Raw genomic sequence first — 26,613 nt, forward strand, 5'->3', positions numbered from 1 at the left:
CCTGAATAAGAAGAGACAGGTACAGAATTAATGCAAAGTGTAGAATGGATTCCCAGAGCAAAGAAAATAGCCAAAACAGAAAATGGAAGCCACCAGTCTCCTTCCTACTGCAGAAGCCGGGCCGAGACACAGTTGAAGTTTTCATTCCATGTCCCCTAATACTCACTACATGAAAGCCCTGCTCCCTTTCACCCAACAGAAAGCTCTTGGTGGGCATCTCACAGCTGGATCCATAGGTCTTCTCCTTACCTCAGTGGAGAAAATGATCCTTTTTACCATTAAAAAAAAAAAAAGAATTAGAGTACAAAGTAGCTCCCTGGACCAGGAATAAGCTATACATTGTTTTCCTATGAGACAGTACAGTGGTATAACCCTCTGCTCCTTTAAGAATACCTCGTAGAGATCTGGCATCCTGGAAACCATTCAGTCCAAGGAAGTCGACCAAGACAGACCCAAGATGGGAAGCAGTGGTTTATTTTTTAAATATTTTTATTTGGCTGCACCAGGTCTCAGTTTTGGCATGTGGGGTCTTCGATCTTCACTGGGGCACGCACATTCTTTAGTTTCGGCATCCAAGATCTATTGATAGTTCCCTGATTAGGGATCAAATCCAGGCCCCCTGCACAGGGAGCATGGAGTCTCAGCCACTAGATCACCGGAAAATCCCAAGGGAGGAAGTGGTTTTTTAAAAAAAAGGAAAATAAATAACATGCAAAACACCTGTCTAGAAAGATGAACCAGAAGAGCTAATTGCTGATTACCTGAAGACAAGAGATCCTAATAAGAAAAGCACATGTTCATTAAGAGAAACCACTACATAGTATATAAAACTTTATTAAAATTGGGATTACTTACAAACTTGAACAATAAAAATGAAAAAATATATAATAAGACATTGCTTCTTTTTCTTACAGAAAAGAGTGAAAATGAGACCCATGGCAAAGAGTCATCCCTGATCATTTTGTTCCTTTCAAACATTCATGAACACTTATTTTAAATATAAATGACAAATCTTTTAAAATAACACTAAGGCATTATCCACAGGCTAAAAATTACCCAGCAACTCCCTATTCCACCATCAATCCTAGAAACATGATAAACTGAGGCAACTGCAGGCTGTAACAGTTCTAATACTTACATTAAGAGCTACCTATTATGTTTACAAGAACATTGCCCATGTTGCAGAAAAATGCAGAGATAGTGATTTCACCATTTTCAAGTTATTGTTAAGTGTGAAAAGGATGGTGATGCACATGGGCAGGGGGTGTGGGAGCCAAAAGCCCCAAATCTGGGGGTGCTGTGTGCCATTTCCTTCCTGCTAAAGCTGTGCATTGACACTGGTGTGAATTCGCTTTGTTTATTCCCAGCAGGCTCTGGCTCCCATCATAAAAGGCACCAAACTCCCTTTTCAAGTTAATAACTGTCTAGAATCTACCTCAACAGCAACTGAATCCATAGCTATCAAGAGACACCACTGGATCACCACAATTGCATAGGTTTCCCTAAAAAAATAATGATCAATTTCTGTTACATCAAAACATAAAAAGTTTTAGGTGCACTTGCCTTGCACAATGGCTATTTTATGTTTATTACTTTGTTTCAGTGCCTATGTAACATGAAGGCATAATAAATCTATCAAACTGTCCTCTCCTTGGTTCAGATAAAATTCTTGGCATTTCAATATAGGTTATTATCTCATATGTCATGTCAGACCTGAGTCCAAAGGAATACTAGGACATTTAATTTCCTTTCCTCCTCCTTCAACTTTCACTACTCAATTCAGAGAAAACTTATGAGTACATAGCTAGGAACCATTTTTACACAGGCATCCATCTGAGCCCATCTTTTTTTCTGGAACAACAAAAATATGAAAGGCAATTGTATAATCCATTCCCAAGCCTTTTACGGAAATCAGGCCCTGGGGAACTATCTAGCCTATTTGGGTGCTTTCCTTCATCAACTGTCTATCATACATGCAAAGTGGGGATTGGGTTGAAGGGAACACAAGTCAGTGAAGAAAAGGCTGGGCCCTAGAATGGACTTTATCAGCACAAAATCAGTACTCAAAAGTGTATCATCAGCAAAATTCTGCAACAGAATATAAAAGTCATGAATTTAGGGGGAGAAATAAACTAGTTTTGGGGCATGAAGTGGCTGATAGGAATTTCTTATTAGAAGATATTAAAAGTGCTAAATTTTCCATATTTTCAGTCATTGGTTCCATTGGTCTCATGAAAGCAATCTGACTGGGAAAGTGAAGGGAAAGTGTTTTAAGCCAGTTGACTTGTACTCCCATTAATGGGAGGCATGCTCTATATAACTTGATCAGATCCATTAGAGGCCATAGATTTCTGACAATGATGAGACTCTGACTCCGAGGGCCAATTTGCAGCTTGATATTTGCGGAGCAAGACGCTGACGTGGCGGCAGACGAGGGCTCTGATGTCCAGCTCACTCCAGTTATCCCTTCAATCCTTCCTGATGAGATCGGTCTGAGAGACAAGACTATGCTGAAGCTGCAAGAGTTATAACTGCCAGAGAAAATTAAATGAGGGCCTCCAGTACTGACTGAGCCAGCAGACTAAGTGGCCAAGCAGGAGACAAGAGCAGCTCCTAAAGGTGGACCGAATCAAGCAATCTCCGGGCACACAAAGGCTCAGAGGCATCTGGGGAAGAGCTGCACAGGAGGGCAGGGCAAGGGCACACAGCACACCAGCCGCACCATCCTTCGCTGAGAGGAGCTCTCATGACAACGGGACCTGTTGTCACTGGCGCTGCCTACAGCTCAGTTCTCCAACTACCAGACAGGGAGTAATAAACCGAGTTTGATTTCACTCACCCCAAATTCAAACACAGTGAGAAAAACTCGTCTTGAGATGGAAGTGGTATATCACAAGGCGTTTACTAAACAGAAAAAGATGAGAATCTTTCTCTACTTCACAGTGTTCTCTCACTGAAATAAAGACAGGTGGCAGGAAGTATTAGCCTAGAAGCAAGTGACCATATCCCTAAGTGGCCATGTGGCGAAGGTACCAAAGTCTCAAGGGAACCCTGAGACCACTTGTACAGCCGCATTATTTTTTCAAATCAGCTTATGCTTAAACATGCAAAGTTTCAATTTCTATAAATGAGGCAAAAAAAAAAAAAGTAAAATTCAGAAGCCTTAATAGTTTTCTGCAGAGGGATATAATGCTACCATGTACATAACTACAAAGGTAGAAAGGTTTCCTAATATAAAGCATTTTAACCCACATCATCTGTCCAAATACTGTATTTTCCACTTCCTTCTATAAGTCTATTTGCCAGTTGAGGTAGTTGTAACTTTAGGACAGTTTAAAGCTGTGGGAAACATTGTCAGAAAAAAATCAACTGGCCACCTGGAGCAGAGTCTCAGAGCTGACATTCTGGAAGTCAGTAATGGAGCCCAGAGCCTTTCAAAATTATCTGTTAAATGGGTGGTCTGAAGGAGTCATTCATTGCAGATTTTTAACAAAAGTCATCTGTCTTCTCCACGACATGGTCAGTCAGTCAGTTCAATACTATGCTCCTGCCATCAGTGTCTATCTTCCTGGCTTTTTACAGCTTTTTCCAAGGTGCAAGGGTGAAGATCACAAAGACAGAACCAAGTAAATGACAAGAGACTTGGGAATTTGCTCCCTCATAAATAGCATTGCTGGTTTATAAGGGTCCTTTCCAGCGGCAAAAGAATGTGAAACCAATGCCACTGTAATAAAAGGCAGCAGGAACCTCTGGTCAGAAATGGAATTGCAAATAAGTACAAGAAGTTCATAGGAAAGCACACCTGATCCTAATGGCTGCACAAGCACCCAGAGCACAAGGATGATCTGGAAGTCTATCTCCTGGCAATGCGAATTGTGGCAGCCACACAGCTACAACATGTATGTTGTATCAAGAGCCTTCACAGATAGTTTCAGGGCTCACAAATGAGCCAGGCTTCCTGCAGGGAGAGGGACAGGTGGCAAGCAAAGACTATTAAGAATAGGTATTAATAGAATGGGTAGACAAAGGAAGGGGAAGGAAAAGGAGATAATTTCTTGATCCCACAACAATTCAAAGATGTGTGACCAGTGGACAGGAAAAATAAGAGAACCAGTAAAAAGCATTTAAATTCCCTAAATAAGATCACTTCTCCTAATTAGTGGGAATAATGCTATAAATCAAAGAGAAGAAAATATAAGAAATAAAACAATCTGAAATGTACATAATCAGAGATGAGAGAATAGACCCTTCTTGAAAGGGCAAAGGGGACAAAGAGGAATTGGAAGGGATGCCTAAAAGCATATTTGGAATTGGAAGTTAAATACTGGGTTGGCCAAAAAATTTGTTTCCGTAAGGAGCTTACAGAAAATCCCAAACTTTTTGGCCAGTGCAATATAATAAAAACCCCAACAGACCTCATCTACAGAAGGGCCTGCAGGCATGTTCCTAAAGTAAGCAGGACTTAGAATATCATCGGTGTGAGAATTAATTCAAAGTTCAGCACAAGAGTTACTGGGGCTTTAATGGACAACCCTTATTAATAAATGTGTGGGAGGCTTGTCGCTCTGGAGCACTTGCTAGTACTGGAACATAACTTTCACTTTTTTTTTAATGTATTAATTAAAAAAAACAAGACAGGCAAATAATAATCCATTTTCCTCTTAGAACAGTTAAAACAAGGATTATGCTAAAGTCACGAAATGAAAGAAGAAGTAAAAGAGGCTCAGATTTGTGGATTTGTCTCTGAAGATACTGCCATAGTCTGAAAGCATTAATTCACATGTAACAGTTATCACTTCCGAGTCTGAAATGCCACAATTGAACCAACTTCAAAGAGGAACTGGAATGCCCCGGGCTAGCTGTGGCAATCCAGTTTCTTCGGAAATATAAAAGCGGGCTGAGAACTGAACCCACAGGATGTACTGGGAAACAGCCACTACATTATCTGCTCTGCTTCCTCGAGACCCCACAGAGACCATTTCCAGAGGGAGGTCTACTCAGGCCTCTAATTTCAGTGGAAGAATTTCTGCAGTTATCTCACCCAGCTTCAAAGATTTGAGAAGCAATTGCACACCAAATACACGCAACTTGGACCACTGAGGTACAAAGTCAATCCACCTAAGTCAGGAAGCTGTTCTGTTGTACGACAAGGGGGTACCGAGAATCTGAGTCCTCCTCCTCAGAGGATGTTTCTTCAGAGAGTTCGTCCTGGGCAATAATGCTTCCTAAGCCGTACTCCTGCTCATGGACAGAAACCTCATTGGGTGTGAGGTGGAAAGAACCTTCCACGAAGTCAGCAAACCTGGAAAAGAGAAGATAATACTCATTTACTCATTAGAAGCTGCCTTCCACCCTGTTTTCTTTCAAAATAAGAACAAATTGAAATCTTGATGTGCTCTCAGCTCAAATGATACTGAGCCTAGTCCCCAGCCTTATCCTTCCTCTGGCAGGTAAGTAGACCAAAGCAAGAAATGAGAAGAGGAGGAAAACTAGGGTCGTAGGAGGATATTCCCTACAACACCATCCTGCTTAACAAGCACTTTCAAGTTATGGAAGTCTGCTTACCCTTTTTAGTTATGGAAGTGCTAAAGTTCCTTCAGTTATCTGTAATCCTTGATAAGATTAAGGAGCATTGCACATTTACTTGTGTTTATGGCCCTATAAACTTTATGCCATCAAGATTCCAAACTGAAGTTTCATATATTCATTGGTATGACTGCTTCCAAATAAAAGGATCCCTCCCACCTCAAAAAATATATTAAACATTCAGAGAGCAACACAAAACTGTAAGAGGAGAAACTTAATATTGTACTAGAATCTTCTCATCTCAATGCTACAATCAAAGTTAGAGTAAATAGTTCCTTGAGGAATCAGAAAATGGCTACGGCTAAACATATGATATACATAACTTTCCCTTGACTACTCCTAGAAGAACAAGAAAACAAAGCCACGAATACAAAATAATTATAGAAATATAGTCTCTATTAAAACTCTAGGGTTATGATTACCCTGACAGATGCCTGGTACTTCTGGCCAAGAGTTTGTTTACCTCTTTGGAGACTGAATTCGAGAAACAGTCTTCCAAGCTGAGCAGTCTGGACTGTTGCAGTATTCTCTAAGCTGCTCTAAAGCCTTTCGGGTCTCCACCTCTCCTTGTAGCCGGTATTCTTCTTCTGTCAGAAGACGGGGGGGGACAGTCTTTTCTGTTGCCTTACATATCTTTCTGTGCTCACGAAAATAACATCATGAATGATTAATCAGTAATCTACGTCCATCGTTATCTCTTAACTCCCTTCAGTGGGTCAAGCATATAGCAGAGAGCCTAAATCATTAAGAGTCATCACTCCCACCTTTATTCCACAGATATCCTTAGTTATAATGGACGCCTGACACATTAGACCATTGACAAGTCAGAGTAGTCAATATTATTCACTAATGTGAATAAATTCACTTATAAGTGATAGACAAAATATTTATCTCCCAATAAATGGAAAACTACAAGAAAATGATGGCATAAGATTGTGGTGCATTAACCTGGATCCCCCCATGAACTGAAGGTATTACTTTGACTATCTGTACTAGAAAGAAAAACCATGGATAACCTCAGAACCTATGACCATTCCATAGTCACCAGGTAAAAGTGACCACATGCTTGAATTACACCTTAAACTAAGACTGGGACTCCCAAAACAATCTGAAAGGCAGTGTGACATAATCCGAAACCAGGTGACTGAGGCATGTGGCATAAAAGTAATATACTTTGCACCACCTAGTGGTAACAGGAACACATGACACTTTACTAGATGTTTTTATTTTATATAAAATGATTAGGATTTATAAGTTCTTTAAAATGTTTACAGAGAATCTAAAAAGAAAGACTTGAAAGAAACACAAGTGAAACATAATACAATAAACTGACATTAACAAAGAGGCTCCCAGGTCAAAACCTGTTTCCTTTTGCTGCAACTGCATCCCACATTGCATGCTTCAGTACAAAGTTACATTGCCTTCCAGTCACCTGTAGGTGATGTACAGCCAGTGAATAGGGTAGTCCAGGTTCTTAGTACACAGTGCGATGACGACAATGGCAAGGGCAATGTGTGGTATCTGGATACTGGAATACATGAAACACAGGCCCAGCAGCTGCAAGGTCCAGGTCAGCAGGTTGATACTTCGTTCATTCTCCAAAGGCCCATACTTGTAACAGACTGCAAAACTCATGAATCCAACTGCGAGGACATAGCCTATGAGGAGAGTTATCAGAAGACATTCTTTTTTCATCTACAACTGGTAAAAATATCCCATCTGGGGAGCAGCAGTAAATTCACTATATAGCACCTACTGAACCAGGAAAATGGATAAGATCTTTATTCAATTATTCATACGTCCTTCATTATTCATATATATTCATCTCTTTTAAGTTTCTATCATTTCTGTTGTCTCAAACTGATTTAATTCTCAAATGGGGAATTAAAGCTACATGCTGAACAACTCTAAAATAGTCTGTTTCAAAAACCTAATATATGAAAATCCAAATTAATTCCTTCTCAAAGGATAGATTAAGAGTTACTATCTTTACAACCAAAGGATTCTTTTCTTGTTTTACAGATAGTGTTCACTATAGAGTCCTTTACTTCTTAAGGTCCTCAAGTGAATTTAAAATACGATTATATTCAAAAGTCAATTTACAGCTTTTCAGAAAGATGTCTATGCATAAAGAGAGATGTACCTATAAACCCCAACAAATTAGTCTTCTCCCTAGCAGCAGCATCTCAATTTAAGAAAAGGTGACAACTGTCGAGTTAGAAATAAAAACTATGATTTTTACAAGTTAATAAAATGGCATAGACTATTAAACTCCATAAGCAGGCAATATCTTTTCATGATTAAATTAACTAAAACAGCCTATAAACATATAAAAAGGAAAGCAAAACCAATAACACTTACTTAAAAGATACTGCCAGTAACACCTCCAGATCTCTTGTAAATTTTTAAAAACTAGTTGAATGAGGTACAGAGAAAAGGACCAGCCTCCTACCAGGATGATGTAAATGGGACTTTTCTAAAACAGAGTAGAAGTGAAAGCAAAAAGTTACAACAGGCTTTCCCTACATACAAGAAGCAAAATGGAACTGCAATTAAAAAAAAAATTCAACCTACTAAAAATGCACAAAACATCTCTCTTAAAAATATGTACTTTACACTTAAAATTATACAGTGTGCAAAGAACACTGGGAAAATGAGATGCTAAATAATTTAAAAGCCTGGCTATATAATGTATATAATTAATAAACAGGAAAAACACTTTAACCACCCCCCACACACACACTCTACACAGGATTTCAAATAAAAAGGGAGAGATTGTATGTCATCAGGCTCCAAGTTTCATCATGGAAAGTATCTTTCTGAAACAAGGAAAGAGTAGGACATTGATTTATCAGCCATCAATGCAAATTTTCAGTGCTGTAAGATTATCCAAGAAAACAATCCTTCATCTACCCAAGCTCATCCTGATTGCATGTGAGGATTCTGCCACTTACCTTGGGCATAAACTTGGACACTATAAAAATGATGATTAGTAAAGAGGCCACAATTCCCACACTCATCCCAGTGGAATAGTAGAAGATTTGACTTCTGCAGAGAGAAAATTCATTTCATTACTACATTTGTATTCTTCACACATGACACTGTTCAAACCAGACCACAATCCCAGCCAAAAGGTAGGAAAAAGGTACAAGATGAGAACAGGTATTTGCTCAACATTTGAGGTCAGAAAACTAAAGAGACCAGTACAGTGTAGTTGCTGCCAAATTATAAGGATTAGTACCAATGTCAGCCCCTCAAATACACCCCAACGATAAACCTCTGCTTAGTCTCCAGCTCCCATCCCCAGTACTGCTCCCCACCCAATTTTTAATGAGAATCTTTCTTCTGGGAACTGCACAGCTTCTCTGGGGAGAAGAAAGGGATAAGAGGACTGCCAAGTGGAAACTAATAACAAGAACTGAACTGCTTACCCCAAAGGGCATAGAACAGAGAGCTTCTACTCTTAGTCTAGGTTCTTTCTACCAAATATTCCTCCTTCATTTTGAATTTCTCTCAGGATCCCCAAAATAAGGAACAACTTCCAACAACCTCACTCCAGCTGAACTTCAATTGGTTAAGCTTTCATTCACTACTTCACAAATATTCTTGTATACAAAGTTAATGTCGATTTTATCTCTGCTGAATGTTTATCTGTGCGCATGGGGGTTAGTCACTAGTCATATCCGACTCTTTACAACCCCATGAACTGTAGCCGGCCAGGCTCCTCTGTCCACGGAATTCTCCAAGTAAGAATACTGGAGTGGGTTGCCATGCCCTCCTTCAGGGGATCTTCCCGACCCAGGAATTGAACCCAGTCTCCTGCATTACAGGCAGCTTCTTTACCATCTGAGCTATCAGGGAGACTATGTGTTTCCTTTGTATTTGTACATGCCTGTTTCACCTATCTTAGCTAGTGGGTTTCTACAGGCAAGAAATGAGTTAAGTGATTGATCCTTGCTTCTTTACCTCTGAACAGCATGAAACTCATTCTGTAAAATGTAAAACACAACCCTGTAAAATTGAGGGCTAAATATGGCTAATGGTAGAAGGATGGTGATATATTGGCTAAATCCCATCATATTATGGGTAACCTAATAGGGGAATTTCATTATTGCCAATCTTATTAATACAAGAAAGAATAAAAATAATAACACACATTAAAGTATTTTGTAATGATTGAAGCAGATAATGACTTAGTCCATCCATAAAGGAAATGGCAGCACTTTAAGACTTTATGATAGAAGTCAAGCGGGTAGGTCTGAGCATCCTCCTTCCACCCTCTAGCCTTAGAACCTACCTGCTCAGCAAGTCTCCACAAAAAAATAGCGTAAGTCCAAGGAGGAAAATGAGGAAGAGTTTGGGGTCAAATCCTGAAATAAATAAAATATTTCTGCTTAACAAGAGAACCGAACAATTTAAAGCATTACAGAATAAAAGGCAATGTTGGCATCACTGGTCAGCTAATAAATGCAAACAGCCTACCTAAACAGCATTTTAACAGCATTCCACACAAAGCCTGGCACCCTTCCAAAAAGAAAGTATAATTAGGTCTCTGTCTATACTTCCCTGAAGAGTTTATTTTGTTTTGGCTACCTACACTAAGGCTAAAGGAAGCTAAGCTCTGCTTTGGTTGGAGCCATAGTACCATCAGCACTTCATGCAACTGCCCACAAGGGGTCTCCACCACCCTGGTTTTCAAGCCTTAAGTCACACAGGCTCGGATTAGCCCAGAACTCTGGGTCAGGGCCCTCTGTTGTTCTCTAAGGGGCTGCTTTTCTTGACCAACACCACCACCTACTTCCTTTGACGATATCTAAGCACTGTGTTGGAAAAGCCTACACTCAATCTGATTGCCCAGGACCAGGGGGCCCAAGCACAAGTCCCTTACTGGTGTACCAGTCACTCCCACAGCTTTCCCATTCAAGAGCTGAGTCTAGGGGAGGTCCACAGACAGGAGCAAGCGGGATCAGTAAATGCAAAGGGAACACCAAAAAAAGAGGCTGATCCTGTTCAACGAAAGAACTATGGAACTCTAGGACAGTTAGAAGCACACAACAAATTTCGTAGCAAAACCCAGGAACACTTCTACCACTCACAACATTATTCTCCTGGGCGAGCAGTTACCAAGAAAAGACCAGAAGTCAGAGAATTCAACAGGATAATGATCTGCCTCTTCTGTGAAACTTTCTCAGACACATCCAGAGAAGGGAAAACTCCCAGTTATACTGAATAAGCCTGAAACTGCAGTGATCTTCATATTTATGGTTCCACATATATTCTTTTGCTTGTGAGGTATTCAGGTCTATTTTATTTTCAGTTTGATTTAACCATTCATGTCTTTAAATGTAGGCTGAAATATACAGGCCTACAGTTATAGCGCCCAGAAGACAGGAATACATCTATCCAACTCTGAAGAATACTAGGTATATCAGCTCAGAGCCACTGGAAGTATTAGGAATGCAAGCCTTCACAATCCAAGTAAGGAAGTACTCAGAATGAAAGACATGGTGAAGTCTCAAATCTAGGCCTAAAGGCTTTTATGAGGGGTGAGTCTCTCTGCAATGTTTGGAGCAGTGGTATATTCAGGTTATAATCAGAACCAAAATGGAGTTGTCTTGGACTGACTTCTCTCACTAATTATACCCTCCAAAGCTCAGTCTTTTCTCACCATAGAATCCATCAGAAAAACAGAGGTAAGACTTACTCCGAGTCACAATGACACTGTACTTGGTGTCTTCCTCTAAAATCTCAACTTTGAGGCAGGTTTTTGTGCTGTATAGACCCACATTAATATAGGTGTCATTCAATTTCTCTTTTAGAAAGGAGGAAAAAAAGTTCCAGATACTAAACTGCTCTAGCTCCTTCAGTTTATCTTCATTCTCCACCTGGATGACTCGTACCAGTTTGGAACTATTTACCCGGATCTGTAACACGAGCAAAATCAGGATGAGAAAGAAGGAAGTAGGAATTTAAACTTTTTCCAAATACAATTTGTAAAAAAAAAAAAAAAAATCCTTTAGCATAAACAGCTGAATCATTAATGGCACTGGCTTTTCACAGGCTTATGAGAAATATGGAGAGAAAAGCAGCTAAAAGATAATTAGGCAAATAGCACTGCACGTGGCTCAGAGAGGCAGCTGTTAGAATGTCTTATTGTTAACATGATCTGAATCTATTAGGCTAGAGCATAGGGGTAAAAAAAAAAAAAAAAAAGACTTCTAAGTTGAAAGAGTTACCAATACAGCTATTTATGAGAGATCATACAAAGCAAGGGTCCAGAATATAAAGAAAACTGCCAGGCGTAAACAGCACCAAAAATGTTTCCCATAATGACAGGCTGAGTTCAACCCTTTGTCACAAATTATGGACTATGGGTAAATGTTGGTTATAATGTGCCCAAGATGGAATATGATCTTTATATCAGACAATGAAAAAAGAGAACTTTTTTTAAAAGCCCACCCTTGTGTTTTTTGATGTGAACAAATGCTCTGATCAGTGACTATGCTTATAGCAGCAGAAACATTTCCAAAGGACTCATTTTGTTTAATCAGTACAGCCAGACGCTCTTGCTTGCCAGGTGGCTCAACAGTGTTACGAAATAAAAGAGACCAAAGTCATTCTATCAAGGGGAAACCAGTTCAGGGCATTTATGCAACATCTTGTGCAGAATCAAAACACAATAGGAGTAGCAAGGCAGAGTGTACATCCTGACAAGCATGCAACAGTTTCCAGCCCAAAGAAGGCATAAGGCCTTTAAAAAGAAAGAGGGGTGTGTGTGTAAAAGGAGCCCGGGAAGAGAAGAAAATAGTCTCTTGGGGAAAAGGAGGAAGGAAGTTTACCTCAGGGTCAAGTATTGTGGGCCACTTAAAGGAACAGAGAGAGGAACACAAAGTAGGGATAAATGCTTTACTGATGAGAACACTGATGAGATTAAGAATAACTGCAATCTTATCAAGGTTGTTAATTTTATATATATATATGTATTTTTTTTTAAATTTTGAAACGTGAAGAAAGTGTCAAAGTACTCACTAATCAAATATTCACAAAATCTGCCACTCCCCAGAGCCTCCAAATTACCTGTATCCGTGTCCATACATCATGCCACTTTGGGATAAGCACATTTTTGTAACAGGATTGTCGACTGGTATTCATAAAAAGAATTTCAGATTCCCGAAGCATGACCACGTTTAAATCAATTCCAGCTTTATGCAAAGAAAAAAAAATAACAATTAAAGAAAATAATTAAATATAACAAAACAAACTAATAACCATAACTCATTTCATAAATAGAATTAAACTGACTACTTTCTAAAACTTTTTAAACTTTCTAAAGTTTAAAAAAATTAAACTGACTACTTTCTAAAAGCTGGGTTAAAATATCAGGGACTGACACAAAGAAGAAAACTAAGATGGGAGAAGGAGTAAGGCAGAGTCTTGTTTTTGTCAAATGTAATTTTAAAAAATATTATAAATAGTCACTAATCCAGGATGAGTAATAATAAAATCCACTATTATGTGTGTATTAAGACAGACAATATGTGTTTCATTTAACCCTCCCAACAATGCTATCAGGTAGGCACTCTCATAATATTCATTTTTATAAATGAGGAAACTGATATTTAGGAACAATTAAGTACTTAGTCCAAAGCCACAGAGCTAATAAATAGCTTAAGTGAGGTTCATACCAGGTCCTGTTTTCCTTTTAAAGGCATAGCTAAAGTAACCCATCCAGTGATTTCCTCTATTCCTTTCCTGAGTAGGATGAACAAAATTAGCAACATCTTTTGTATTTAAAGTACTTTAAACAGATACTAAAAGACTGCAAAGTTTATTTTTCCTAGCTGTTTTTGTTTCAAGTTTTAAAAGCGACCAATTAACATATGCAGTACCTTAGATTTTACTAAAACAGAAGAGGTACCCTCAGGAATTTATATTCAAACTCAGCTAAGTTAAGGTTAACAGGTGACCACTCTCAGTATCTTCCCACCTCAGTCTGCACACGGAGAAGGAAATGGCACCCCACTCCAGTACTTTTGCCTAGAAAATCCCATGGACGGAGGAGCCTGGTAGGCTGCAGTCCATGGGGTCGCTAGAGTCGGACACGACTGAGCGACTTTACTTTCACTTTTCACTTCCATGCATTGGAGAAGGAAATGGCAACCCACTCCAGTGTCCTTGCCTGGAGAATCCCAGGGACGAGAGGCCTGGTGGGCTGCCGTCTATGGGGTCACACAGAGTCGGACACGACTGAAGCGACACAGCAGCAGCAGTCTGCACAAGCTACCTTCTTTACCACAGAACACTTCAATATCTTCCTTGTACCATACTGTATATATCAACTCATTAAATGCTACTCTAAGTGGAAATGTAGTTATCACTTTGGTTCTTAGTGTAAAGGGGGAAAGATCTACATAAACTAACAAAACACCCCAAAACAAAAACCTCCACCAAAACTTAGAAAGCCAAAGTTATACACACACAAAGGCAATGACACAATTTTAGAGTGAAGCTAAGACTAATTCTAGGAGATCCAACCAGTCCATCCTAAAGGAGATCAGTCCTGGGTGTTCATTGGAAGCACTGATGCTGAAGCTGAAACTCCAATACTTTGGCCACCTCAAAGTATTGGAGAGTTGACTCATTGGAAAAGACTCTGATGCTGGGAGGGATTGGGGGCAGCAGGAGAAGGGGACGACAGAGGATGAGATGGCTGGATGACATCACCGATTCGATGGACATGAGTTTGGGTAAACTCTGGGAGTTGGTGATGGACACACAGGCCTGCGATTCATGGGGTTGCAAAGAGTCGGACACGACTGAGAGACTGAACTGAACTGTTAAATTCAGTCCTAAACCTAAACATTAAGAGCAAAAACTACAAAATACTTAAAAGGAAAAAAAACAAGTGTGTAAATCTTTGTGACCTTGGATTAGACAATGGCTTCAAAAAATTTAAAAATTCTTTGTTTCAAAGGCCACTATCAAGAAAATGAAAAGACAACCCACAAAGTGGGAGAAAATATTTGCAAGTCATTTATCTGATAAGGGTCTAGTATCCAGAATATATAAAGAACTACTACAACTCAACAAAAAGAAAAGAAAAAAAATTTTTTAGATTACATAAAGGATTTGAATAGACATTTCTTGAGAGAAAATATACAAATGGCCAATAAGCATAACGAAAAAAGGCTCAACATCATTAATCACTATGGAAATGCAAGTCAAAATCACAATAAAATGCCACTTCACACTCAGTAGGATGGCTAAACCAAAGAAAAAAAGAGGACAATAACCACAGTTGACAAGGATGTGGAGAAACTGTAACCCTCACACATTGCTGGTGGGAATAAAAAATGCTAAGTCTTTCTGGAAAACAGCTTGGTAGTTCCTCAAAAACAAAAACAGTTATTAGACACAGCAATTCCGCTCCTCTGTATACACCCGAGAACTGAAAACATGTTAACACAGAAACCTGTACACAAAACTTCACTGCAGCAATGTCCATAACCAAAATGTGGTTAACACCCTAAATCTCATCAGCTGATCAGTGGATAAGCAAAAAGTGGTGTTATCAATATGATGGAATATTATCCAGCCACAAAAAAAAGTACTGATATATACTACATGAACCTTTAAAACATTATGCTGAATGAAAGCCAGTCAAACAAAAGGCCACACATTAAATGATTCTATTTATGTAAATATCCACAATAAGCAAAGCAGATTAGTAGTTGCCAGGGGCTGGGAGGAGAAGGGAATGGGGAATGACTCCTCAGGGGTATCCAGTCTCATTTTGGAATAATGAAGATATTCTGGAATTAGTGGTGATGGCTGCACATTACGAGTACAGCTGACCCTTGACCAACAGATGTGTAGGGAGGCCACCTCTCTGCTCAGTCAAAAACCAGCCCTCTGTACCCACAGTTCTGCATCTGTGGATTCAACCAACCAAAGACCAGGAAGTGTAATATGTACATACTGAAACTAAAAACCCATGTGTAAGTGGACTCATGCAATTCAAATGTGAGTTGTTCAAGGGTCAACTGCATACCGAAAACCAATGAAAGGGTGGATTTTATGGTATGTGAATTGTATCTCAATATTTTAAAATTCAGTTGATTTTGTAGGGGGAAGGAAAAGTTTTCCTTCACCCTCTTAAGAGCCTGGCTAGGCCTGAAAATTAAACTGACAAAGACATATTAACAGGAGAAAAGCACACATACTTATTTAATGTTTTATGCGACTTCCCTTGTGGCTTAGCTGGTAAAGAATGTGCCTGCAATGAGGGAGACCTGGGTTCAATCCCTGGGTTGGGAAGATGCCCTGGAGAAGGGAAAGGCTACTCACCCCAGTATTCTGGCCTGGAGAGTTCCATGGACTCTATAGTCCATGGGTTCGCAAAGAGTCGGACATGACTGAGCGACTTTCACTTCACATGTGACACGAAAGCCTCTAGGGAAATAAAGACCCGAAGAAACAGACCTACATACTGTTATGCTAGGTTTGATGAAGAGTGCGTCATCAAAGAGGAATAAGATGGGTTGGGTATGAGGTAACTGTAGTAAAGTGGGGGAAACTGAGCAAGGCCTACTTATTAGGATTCTTCTTTGTATCCCTTTGTCTTCAAAGCTAAGGATGTTCCTTTCCTTCAGGTAAGGGAGGGCACCTCTCACATGAGGATTTTAATGGCCTATTTCAAGGAAAAACAGCAAAGTGGGGAAGGTCAGACTTTTCAGCTTCTGTTGTTTTCTCAGACTCCTTCAGCTTCAAGTATTCAGTATGCCAAGGTGCCATATTTTGGGGTAGAATGTCCTGAACCCCATCTATAAACTTCTTACTAGTGTTCAATAGTAGTTTGGATTTCCTCCAAGCCTATTTTTCACAAAGTGAAACCTTTCCAAAATTCTACTGACATTTGTTTCACTAGCAAATCCACAAATATACTGAAAGAACACCCACTCATCAATTTGAATCAAAAGTTTATTTTCTTCTGGAGACTGTAAGAAAGTAAAATTCTGTGAAACTTAAAACTATTGCGGTTACAAATAAATTTTTAAAAACCCAAGAGTTTATTAACTTTATTAACTCCTCTCGTACAGCAAGTAATGTAACACAACTCATCTTTAAACCCATTTTCAAGAAAGTGTGTGTGTTAGTCGGTCAGTCGTGTCAGACTCTTTGTGACTCCATGGACTGTAGCCCACCAGGCTCCTCTGTCCATGGAATTCTCCAGGTAAGAATAATGGTTGTCATTCCCTTCTCCATGGGATCTTCCCAACCCAGGGAGAGTCTTCTGTACTGCAGGTAAACTCTTTACCATCTGAGCCACCAGGGAAACAGTAAGATACAAATAATATGTCAATAGCATAGGCCATTTGAAAAACTTAATGCCAGGAAAAGGCATTAGTATTTTTAAGACAATTTTAAAATTCTTCAGGGGCTTCCCTGGTGGCTCAATGGTAAAGAATCCACCTGCCAATGCAGGAGACATGGGTTCAATCCCTGATCCCAGAAGATCCCACATGGAGAGAAGCAACTAAGCCCATGTGACATAACTACTGAGCCTAGTGCCTAGAGCCCATGCTCTGCAACAAGAGCAGCCACGCAATGAGAAGCCCACACTACAGCTAGAGAGTAGCCCCCATTTGCCATAACTAGAAAAGACGCCCTCACAGCAACAAAGACCCAGTGCAGCCAAAAATAAATAAAAAGATAAAACTAAACACATAAATTCAATGTCATTTTCCTAAAGAAATAAAACATTTTTATAAGAGACAGCACTTTGGGATGAATTCCCTGGCAGTCCAGTGGTTAGGACTCCAAGCTTCCACAGCAGGGGACATGGGTTCGATCTCTGGTCAGGGAACTAAGATCTCCAATGCCACAAGGTAGTCAAAAAATAAATTTAAAAATGCCTTTTAAGCCCAAAGATCGAATTCTTCTTGGAATTTAGTGGATCACAACTTGCTTGCATGTATTTACCCATGAATTAGCTACTCAAAAGTTAGAAACTTCTTATTTTCTTATATTCATCAACTTTTCAATCAACAGCACTGATCTTTTAACATCTTACTGGTAGAAGGTAATGAAAATGATTCATAGTATGTGAGGACCAGAAAAGACCTAAAAAAGTCATGAAAAACCACCTCCTCTAATTCTTAAATAGCCTCTAATCATTTCTGTCAAGAGGTAATCCAGTTCATACTTAAAAGCATTTTAAAATTCTCCTTAAAAACTAGCATCATTAAGTTAGTGGGCTTAGCAAAGGATTATTCAATGGGATGCTGGGACAATTGACAGTTATCTGGAAAACAAAATTCATCTAGTTACTCACCTCACACCAAATGCTAACATTAATCATTGGTTAAAAAGTAAAATGAAAAATAATTAAATTGTACTACAAAATATACACATATAAAAACTCAATTCTGGAAGGCTCTTTAGGTATAAAAGCAATGGAAATAAATCTAAAGAATAAAATCAAGAAACTTCCCTGGCGGTCCAGTGGTTAGACTCCATGCTTCCAATACAAGAGGGTGTGGGTCTGCTCCCTAGTCGGGGAACTAAAATGCCTAGGACTCCCTGGCGGTCCAGTGGTTAGAACTCCACACTTTCACTGCCAGGGCCTGGGTTCAATCCCTGGTCAGGAAACTAAGATCACACATGGTTCTGTTTCACCAAATAAAAATTAAAAAAAGAATGAAATCTAGCAACCACATAAAAATGTAACTCTTCTATTTAAAAAGATCTAAAGAAAAAAGATAAAAAGGGACAAACATTAAAGTTTTGTAATAAATAATTATAAAATATATATCCTTAATATGTTAAAAAGGTTCATCAATTGATTTTAAAAGTACACAAAAACCCCAATAAATAGTAATCACAATAACCAGACCAAGAGCAAAGGACACACACTCTAAAAAATATAAGTCTAAACAGATAATTAAATAACTAATGAGCGCTTGAAAGATGCTACTTCACAAATAATGCAAGAAATTCAAAATAATTAAGATACCACTTTCAATCTACCAAATTAGCAAAGGTGTTTCAGTCTGGAATATCCAGTGCTGGCAAGGATATGGGTCACAAACAGAGCTGATAGTAGTATAAACTGGCACATATTTTCAGAAAAATATTTTAGCAAGATGTTTCAAGGGTCTTAAATATATTTTAGCCATTTTTAAGAATCTATTCTTAAAAAAAAAAAAATTTGTCCATAGCATAAAAGTAGAATAACTTTAATGAAGACTTTTAAATGACAAAGGAAAACGTTTATGCTACAAAACCAAATAAGAAAACTACCTCTGATAACAACTGGTGGCCTCCAAGGAAGAGAACTGGACTGCTGACAATTAATGTATTGTAAATTCAAACAAAATTTTTTAAATTAAAAACACAGGGAAACAAACCAGACGAAAGAGTGCTTTAACGGACTGACTCTGACAAAATAAAGTGAATGTTTTTTCTACTTCTTTATGCTTAATTGTTCTTGTCAACTAATCTAAAATAAATTAAAATGATTTTTATAATCGAATTCAACAACCTTCAGTGAGAAAGAACTCTTGTCTTTTGAAGTACTCCATTCTCTCTTTAGGTACCTCTCACTTTAGAAAGCTGTTACATGACTGTCTTTTGTAGCTACCACTACATCATCCACTAGGCCACGAAAAACAAGCATTCCCTGAGTTTACCCTTTTCCAAGCCAAAAAGTCCCCATTCATCTTATTAAAGAAACCTTGAGACTACTAACTGAGCACTAAGGAGGAGCATTTTGGAATAAATACTTTCATCTCCACAATACACAGACCTCTACGGTTAAACATCTGGTCAAAGGTCATTCAGACCATATGCAGTCCTTCAAATGATACTCTGGGCCCTGACTCTGGAAAAAGTGTCTTCTTGGATACCTATATCCCTCTCCCTTAAAAAAAAAAAAAAAAAAAAAACTGTTTCAGACGGTCGCTGCACTTTGAAACTAGTTCTGTGTATCCTTAAGGTTGAGAGATAACCTTAAAGCTGTAGCTCAGGATAATCATTAAGTGACAAGAAGAAAGAGGCAGCAAACGATGGGAGAGGAGAGAAAGCATATGTGTTTACAAGATATGGTTATCCTTAACCCCAAGAGTCTCAACTTCCTCCAGTGGAAGCTTCCAAACTTATCTTTCTGTCGTGCAATTAACAAGGTTCGAAGGAGGTTTTTTTTTTTACAAACACACCCTAGGTTTTCTGAAATAAAGCGGAAAAGGAAAATAATTTCATCCCAGTCCAAAGCCAACTAAGCAGCAGCAGGCATCAAGAAAGTTTGCTTGAGGATGAATAAATTTACAAAAGAAAATTACTAGACATTAACTAACGTTTCTCTCTTTTCGGAAACCGGAATTTAACTGCTCCAGATCGGTTCCACAAGGCCGGTAGGGGCCAGGATCTTATAAGTCCGCAAGTTATTGATAAGAGATTATTACATTTCAGTGAACTACAATCATCTGTTCAGCCATCGTGCCCTGAGTCCTGACAGCATATGCTCAGGTGTTGCTAATTTTCTGAATGAACAGGATGCTCCCTTTCCAATGGCAGTGCTCTCTGTCCCTTCGGTCCTCGGGTCACCTTCCTTTTAAGAAAGAAATCGAGGAAGCCAGTGAAGCAAGACGGAGCCCCCAGGACCGCTTTGCACCCAGTGCAGGCCTCTATGTCTCCACCAAAAGGGCTTCAGGCTCCTCCCGATTCTGGATAGCTCCCGCAAGCCGCCCCCAGGGCCCCTGGCCCCTCAAGGCAGGCGCCCAATTCGCCACGGATGTCGCTCCTTTCTCCGCACCACGCCCGCGCCCCTCAGCAGAATAACGGCCCACGCCCTGGGGACACTCCACCTTTCTAAACATAAACCCTCGGCACCCGCCCCCTTGGCAGCTGCTGCCCGCGGTACCTGAGCCGCAGACAAAGCAGCCGGAGAGGACCAGAAGCAGCCGCACTGCGCCACAACCCCCGGCCCCCCAACTCCAGGGCCCGGCACCAACTGCCGGCAATACCGCCACTTTCATTCCTCCCGCCATGGTCTCCTCAAGCCTCCTCCTCCTCACGTGCCTCTCCCCGGCAACTAACCCGGAACAGGCAGGACCAGCAGCCTGTCCGCTACAAGGCCCGCCCCCTATCACCCAATCGGATGGGCGGTGCTTCGAGCACTCAGTCCTTTTTGCACCCTATAGTCCCGCCTCTTAGCAACTGATGCGGGAGGGCGGGAAATGGTATCTTTCAGCCTATAAGAAAACATGTTCTCACCGTAGCAATGGCGACAGGAAGATCCCGCCCCTTAACAACATGCTTCCGTCTCCACTTTATTTACAACTGGACCGATTGATGGTAAGCTTAACCAATAGAAAATCAGAATGGGCGAGACATTCTTGACCAAACTTGTTACTTCTATCGAAACTATCTCAGATTCCTTCTGTTTTCTTTCTTAGCTGTTCACCATGATCTTTCCGTTATGGGAAACTTAAGACGACTGTCTTCCAAAGTCTTAAATGATTTAAAACGGAAGCTATACAAAAAATTCTGTTAACAGTTTTATAAGGAATAAACATTAACGTTTAAAAATGTAGTCGTAGGGTAGGGTTTTTTTTTGGGGGGGGGGGGGTGGCAGGGAGCTAAATCCATGCGAAGATTAAGAGAATCTTTTTTATTCCTCACAACATCCTGGAAGATAAATAGCTTCATTTATAAATAAGCCAAAATTAAGACAGAAAAAGGAACCTGCCCAAGATTTAAGTTTCTTGGGCTGGGCTGTGGTTCCAACTCAGGTCTTACCCCAAAGCATGAGTTCTTTCTATGCATCAGGTGCTTCCAATTAAATGACTCACACGGTGAAAGCCTAGCAAAGGGCCTAGCACGTCATAAGTGTTCAGTAAATGTTAGTCGAAATTGAAGCATTTTATTTTTTAGAGGATCTGGTAGTTCCGTTCAGCCTCTCAATCGTGTCCGACTCTTTGTGACCTCATGGACTGCAACACCCCGGGTTTCCCATCACCAACTCCTGGAGCTGGCTCAAACTCATGACCATTCAATCGATGATGCCGTTAAACCATCTCCTCCTGCCTTCAATCTTTCCCAGCATCAGATGGCCAAAGTATTGGAGCTTCAGCTTTAGCATCGGTCCTTCCGGTGAATATGTAGGACTGATTTCTTTTAGGACTGACTGGTTGGATCTCCTTGCAGTCCAAGGGACTCTCGATCGTCTTTTCCAACACCACAGTTCAAAACCATCAGTCCTTCAAAGCTCAGCTTTCTTTATGGTCCAACTCTCACGTCCTTATATGAGTACTGGAAAAACCATAGCTTTGATCTGATAATGGTGGGTAGGAATACTAGAGATGATGGAGTCCAGTGAGTTAATAAAAAATTCAGAGGCTCTAGGTGCCGCGCTGAGACCCTCTGTACCCGTGCGAACATGGCGCTGCGCGCGGTGCGGAGCGTGCGGGCGGCGGGGGGCAGCCTGCGCGCCATCTCGGCACCCAGCGCGCCCTGTTCGCCGCGGCCCTGGGGACTGCGAGCGGGTGCCCTCCGGGAGCTGCGCACGGGCCCTGCTCTGCTGTCGGTGCGGAAATTCACAGAAAAACACGAATGGGTAACAACAGAAAATGGTGTTGGAACAGTGGGAATCAGCAATTTTGCACAGGAAGCTTTGGGAGATGTTGTTTACTGTAGTCTGCCTGAAGTTGGGACAAAGTTGAACAAACAAGAGGAGTTTGGTGCTTTGGAAAGTGTGAAAGCTGCCTGCTAGTGAACTCTATTCTCCTCTATCAGGAGAAGTAACTGAAATTAATAAAGCTCTAGCAGAAAATCCAGGACTTGTCAACAAGTCTTGCTATGAAGATGGTTGGCTGATCAAGATGACATTCAGTAACCCTTCAGAACTAGATGAACTAATGAGTGAAGCAGCATATGAGAAATACATAAAATCTACTGAGGAGTGAAAATGGAACCCCTAAATAATCTACTTTGAAACAACTTAATCTAGCATAGTTGTCTTAAATTAGTGGTGGATAGATATTTAAAAAGCAACTTTTAGCAAAAGAAACTACTTGTAACAATGTTTCCTGAAGAAAATACCCTTTAACTTTCTAATGACTTCAGATAAACACTGTGCATCTTTTCCACAGTATCCTGTGATTTTTAGGCTAGGCTCCAGTTATAATATTCAGAAATCCTGAAATTATCTCTGGTAAAACTAATTACAAAAATTATGTAAGTCAAGGATAACATGGTTATCTTAAACCTTATATGACATTGTAACTTGCTTACAGCTATCCTTGGATTTGGGTCAAAATTATCTTCCCACTAGAAATAACTGCCAGTGGAGAAAAGTTTGTTAGTTGTATAGTATCCAGTGAAGAATATTACTATCTTAATTTTGCAATATACTGTGTTTGCTGGTGCTATTTTTATACAGTGAAGCAACAGTCTTGCAGAAGAATAAAAAATTTAATAATAAAATTAAAAAAAAAATTCAGAGAAGGAGGTAACTGCTGGGGAAGGTTCAAGCTTTCAAAACAGGGATTTTAAAAAAGTGAAAATGAAGCCGAGAAACAGGCAAGAGAAGAAATTTCATTCTGAGAAAGAAAACTCAAGGCCGCCTCTGGTGCAACAGTCATCCTCTCACACACTTCCACCACACACTCCCCTGGCTGACCTAAAGAGGTCAGTATCCACAGTAATACATCTCGTTGCTACTATGTACCCTTGCTAGTGTGTGGAGAATATGGTATTTCTGTAGTTTTCCTCCTCAAAACTCATAAAACTGAGATAAACATTTATTAATAAGTCTCTCAGTTGGGTCGGACTCTTTGCCACGCCATGGACTGTAGCCTGCCAGGCTCCTCTGTCCATGGAATTCTCCAGGCAAGAATACTGGAGTGGGTTGCCATTTCCTTCTCCAGGGGATTTTCCAGACCCAGAGATGGAACCTGGGTCTCCTGCATTGCAGGCAGATTCTTTACCATCTGAGCCACCAGGGAAGCCACTTTAAAAATTCAGATAAAGAGGTAAACTAGGGACTTCTCTTGTGGTCCAGTGGTTATGACTCTCCACTTCCACTGCCGAAGGCACAGGTTCAGTCCCTGGTGGGGGAACCCATAAGATCCCACAAGCCATGTGTGGTACAGAGAAACAAAGAGGCAACCTACAAAATACCTGATCAATACTCCTCATAGTCATCACAAACAGGGCAACTCTGAGAAACTAACAGCCAAGAGGAGCCTAATAAAATATGGAAACCAAATGTAATATGGTATCATGGATGGGATCCTAAAATAGAAAAAAATTAGGTAAAAACTAAGGAAATCTGAGTGAATGATAGGCTTTAGTTAGTGTTATCAATGCTGGTTCATTAATGGTGGTAAACACACAGTACTAATGTTAAGATAATAACAGTAGAAACTGGATGGGGAGTACAAGACAACTGTGTACTATCTTCTCAATTTTTCTGTAAGTCTAAAACTTTTAAAAAATAATTTATACACCTACACCCCTCAACACACAAACACACTTCATTTTCTACCAGGTCCCAAATTCTCAGCATTCAGAACTTGCAAGATTGGTTTTGAACAAAGGCCAGAGAACAGGGCAACTAATTCCAGAGGATCACTTACTTTTTTCTTTTTCAATCCCCCACCAGGGATTGAACCCAGATCTGGCAGTAAAAGCAATGAGTGCTAACCACTGGACCTCCAGAGAATTCCCACCACTGACTGTTAAAATATGTAAATGCAGTGTACAGTAATAAAACTGGTTGTCCATAAACACATGAAACCTTATCATCCAAATGAATTCCGTTACTTCCAGGTACTCAAGAAGCTTTTAGCCTTGTTTTAATAATATGAACACTGCTCAAAACACTTTGAGAATCATCTTCAGAGTCTATAGCACACACTTCAATGAATATTCATTATCTGCAGGTGGATCTGATTTATGCAAATAGCCAAAAAAACTCAGGCCAACGCTGATGAGTAAATGGGGCAGGAAATCTGGATCGCAAATGTGTTTCAGAATTTTTTTGGATTTTAAAATGTAATATGGTGCATATGCAATAAATAAGACAGCAATCTCAGTGGGGTCTGGGACAGTACCTCATAAACAAATGAATGTTTCTGCAATGAGAGATGAATATTCACATTGGTATAAATGAAAGTGGCATAAATGAAACTATAAATAACCTTATGTATTAATAAGCTATTTCACTCTCCTCTTTCACTTTCAAGAGGCTCCTTAGTTCCTCTTTGATTTCTGCCATAAGGGTGGTATCATCAGCTTATCTGAGGTTATTGATATTTCTCCCTGTAATCTTGATTCCAGCTTGTGCTTCATTCAGTCCAGCATTTCACATGCTGTACTCCGCATGTAAATTAAATAAGCAAGATGACAATATACAGCCTTGATAAGCTAGGAGGTCCACCACAAAGTAAGTTCAAGTCAGATTAGGTTTCGTAGTCAAAAGAGATATGAAAATTTTTGGTTTTCATAACTTTTTTTCATAACTTTCTTAACTTAGGAAAAAGACTGCAGATGGTGACTATCTGATGATGATGCTCCATTCTGTCCACTCAGTCACCCAAGCTAGAAGCCTGAGAGTTACTCTAAACTCTTCTCTTCCCCTAACCCTTTAGCCAATCATCAAGTTCTATTCATATTACCCGATGATCTTTTTTAAAGTTTTTTTTGAAAAATAATAACCTATTTATTTTTGACTTTTCACTATGCTGGGTCTTCATTGCTGTGTGGACTTTTCTCTAGTTGCAGTGAACAGGAGATACGCTCTAGTTGCTGTGTGTAGGCTTCTTGCAGTGGCTTCTCTTGTAAAGCACGGCCTCTAGGGCATGGGGGCTTCAGTAGTTGTGGCTCCTGGGCTCTTCAACACAGGCTCAATAGTTGCAGCACAAGGTTAGTTGCCCTGCAGCACGTGGATCAGTGATAGAACCCATGGCTCCTGCATTGGCAGGTGGATTCTTTACCTCTGCGCCACTAGGGAAGCCCTGATGACTATCTTTTAAATCTGTCCTTTCCTCTCCATCTCCAGCATCAGTGATTTAGTCTAGCACCTTGCCATCTCTCTCAGAGCACTTTTGTTTCCTTCAAGTTGGCCTCTCTGCACTTTTAACTTCCATAAAACCTTTTCTCCATAACACTCCTAAATATAGATCTGACCATGTCACTCCCATGTTACAGTCTTTATGGTTCCATGGCGTCTCCTGTGATACTTTATGGCCCATGGTCCTAATATCACCTAAATACGGATGTATAGAAACAAATTTTGGGACTTCCTGGTGGTCTAGTGGTTAAGAATCCACCTTGCAATACAGGGGATGCAGGTTTGATGCCTAGTTGAGGAACTAAGATCCTACATGCCACAGAGCAGCTTAGCCCATAAGCCACAACTAGACAGTTCATGCCCCAGAATGAAAGATCCCCTATGATGCAATGAAGATCCCAAGTGCTGCAACCAAGACCCAACACAGCCAAATAAATAAAAACACAAACAAGGCCATCCTCTGTGCTCACAGAGCACCTCATATGCTTATCACTTAAATAAAAGAAACAAATTTTAACTACAACAGTGCCATTCAAAGTTTGTTGTTATTTTTGTTGTTCAGTCGCTCAGTCGTATCCGACTCTTTGTGACCCCCATGAACTGCAGCACGCCAGGCTTCCCTGTCCTTCACCATGTCCTGGAGCTTGTTCAAATTCATGACCATTGAGTTGGTGATGCCATCCAACCATCTTGTCCGAAGTTTGTTACCACTCTGCAATGAACCAATTTCAGAAATGAAGTGTAGGCATTTAGAAACTTCTATAGCAATTTAACAGCAAAATTTTATATTTATTGAATCTAATAAAATGGGGATTTTTTTTTAAAAATTCATTGTTAGTGTTTTTTATAGAGCAGTGCACTCTACAATGATTGTAAATTGCTTTAAAAATTGGTTCTGGGCTTACCGGGTGGCTTAGGAGTCAAGAATCCACCTGCCAATGCAGGAGCCATGG

At 40.0% G+C, this 26,613-nt stretch overlaps 1 protein-coding gene and 1 pseudogene across 2 annotated transcripts; one reads left to right on the plus strand and one right to left on the minus strand.

Moving 5' to 3' along the window:
- Positions 1 to 818: 818 nt before the first annotated feature.
- NEMP1 (nuclear envelope integral membrane protein 1) lies at positions 819 to 20,706 on the minus strand. Of its 2 annotated transcripts, none has more exons than XM_055578292.1 (9): positions 20,683 to 20,706; positions 12,664 to 12,788; positions 11,291 to 11,510; positions 9,884 to 9,956; positions 8,541 to 8,634; positions 7,948 to 8,062; positions 7,019 to 7,244; positions 6,050 to 6,223; positions 819 to 5,302 (listed from the first exon to the last, which is right to left on the minus strand). In XM_055578292.1, the coding sequence occupies exons 2-9, from the start codon at positions 12,763 to 12,765 to the stop codon at positions 5,119 to 5,121; spliced, it is 1,188 nt and encodes a 395-aa protein (XP_055434267.1). In that variant the 5' UTR covers positions 12,766 to 12,788; positions 20,683 to 20,706; the 3' UTR covers positions 819 to 5,118. The 2 variants fall into 2 exon arrangements, with proteins under 2 accessions (XP_055434267.1, XP_055434261.1); XM_055578286.1 differs by lacking the exon at positions 20,683 to 20,706 and adding an exon at positions 20,507 to 20,676.
- A 170-nt stretch (positions 20,707 to 20,876) lies between these two features.
- Positions 20,877 to 23,232, plus strand: LOC129650113 (glycine cleavage system H protein, mitochondrial-like; annotated as a pseudogene).
- Positions 23,233 to 26,613: the final 3,381 nt, after the last annotated feature.

Source organism: Bubalus kerabau, chromosome 1 (genome assembly GCF_029407905.1).
Source record: "Bubalus kerabau isolate K-KA32 ecotype Philippines breed swamp buffalo chromosome 1, PCC_UOA_SB_1v2, whole genome shotgun sequence".
NCBI classification, from domain to species: Eukaryota; Metazoa; Chordata; class Mammalia; order Artiodactyla; family Bovidae; genus Bubalus; species Bubalus kerabau.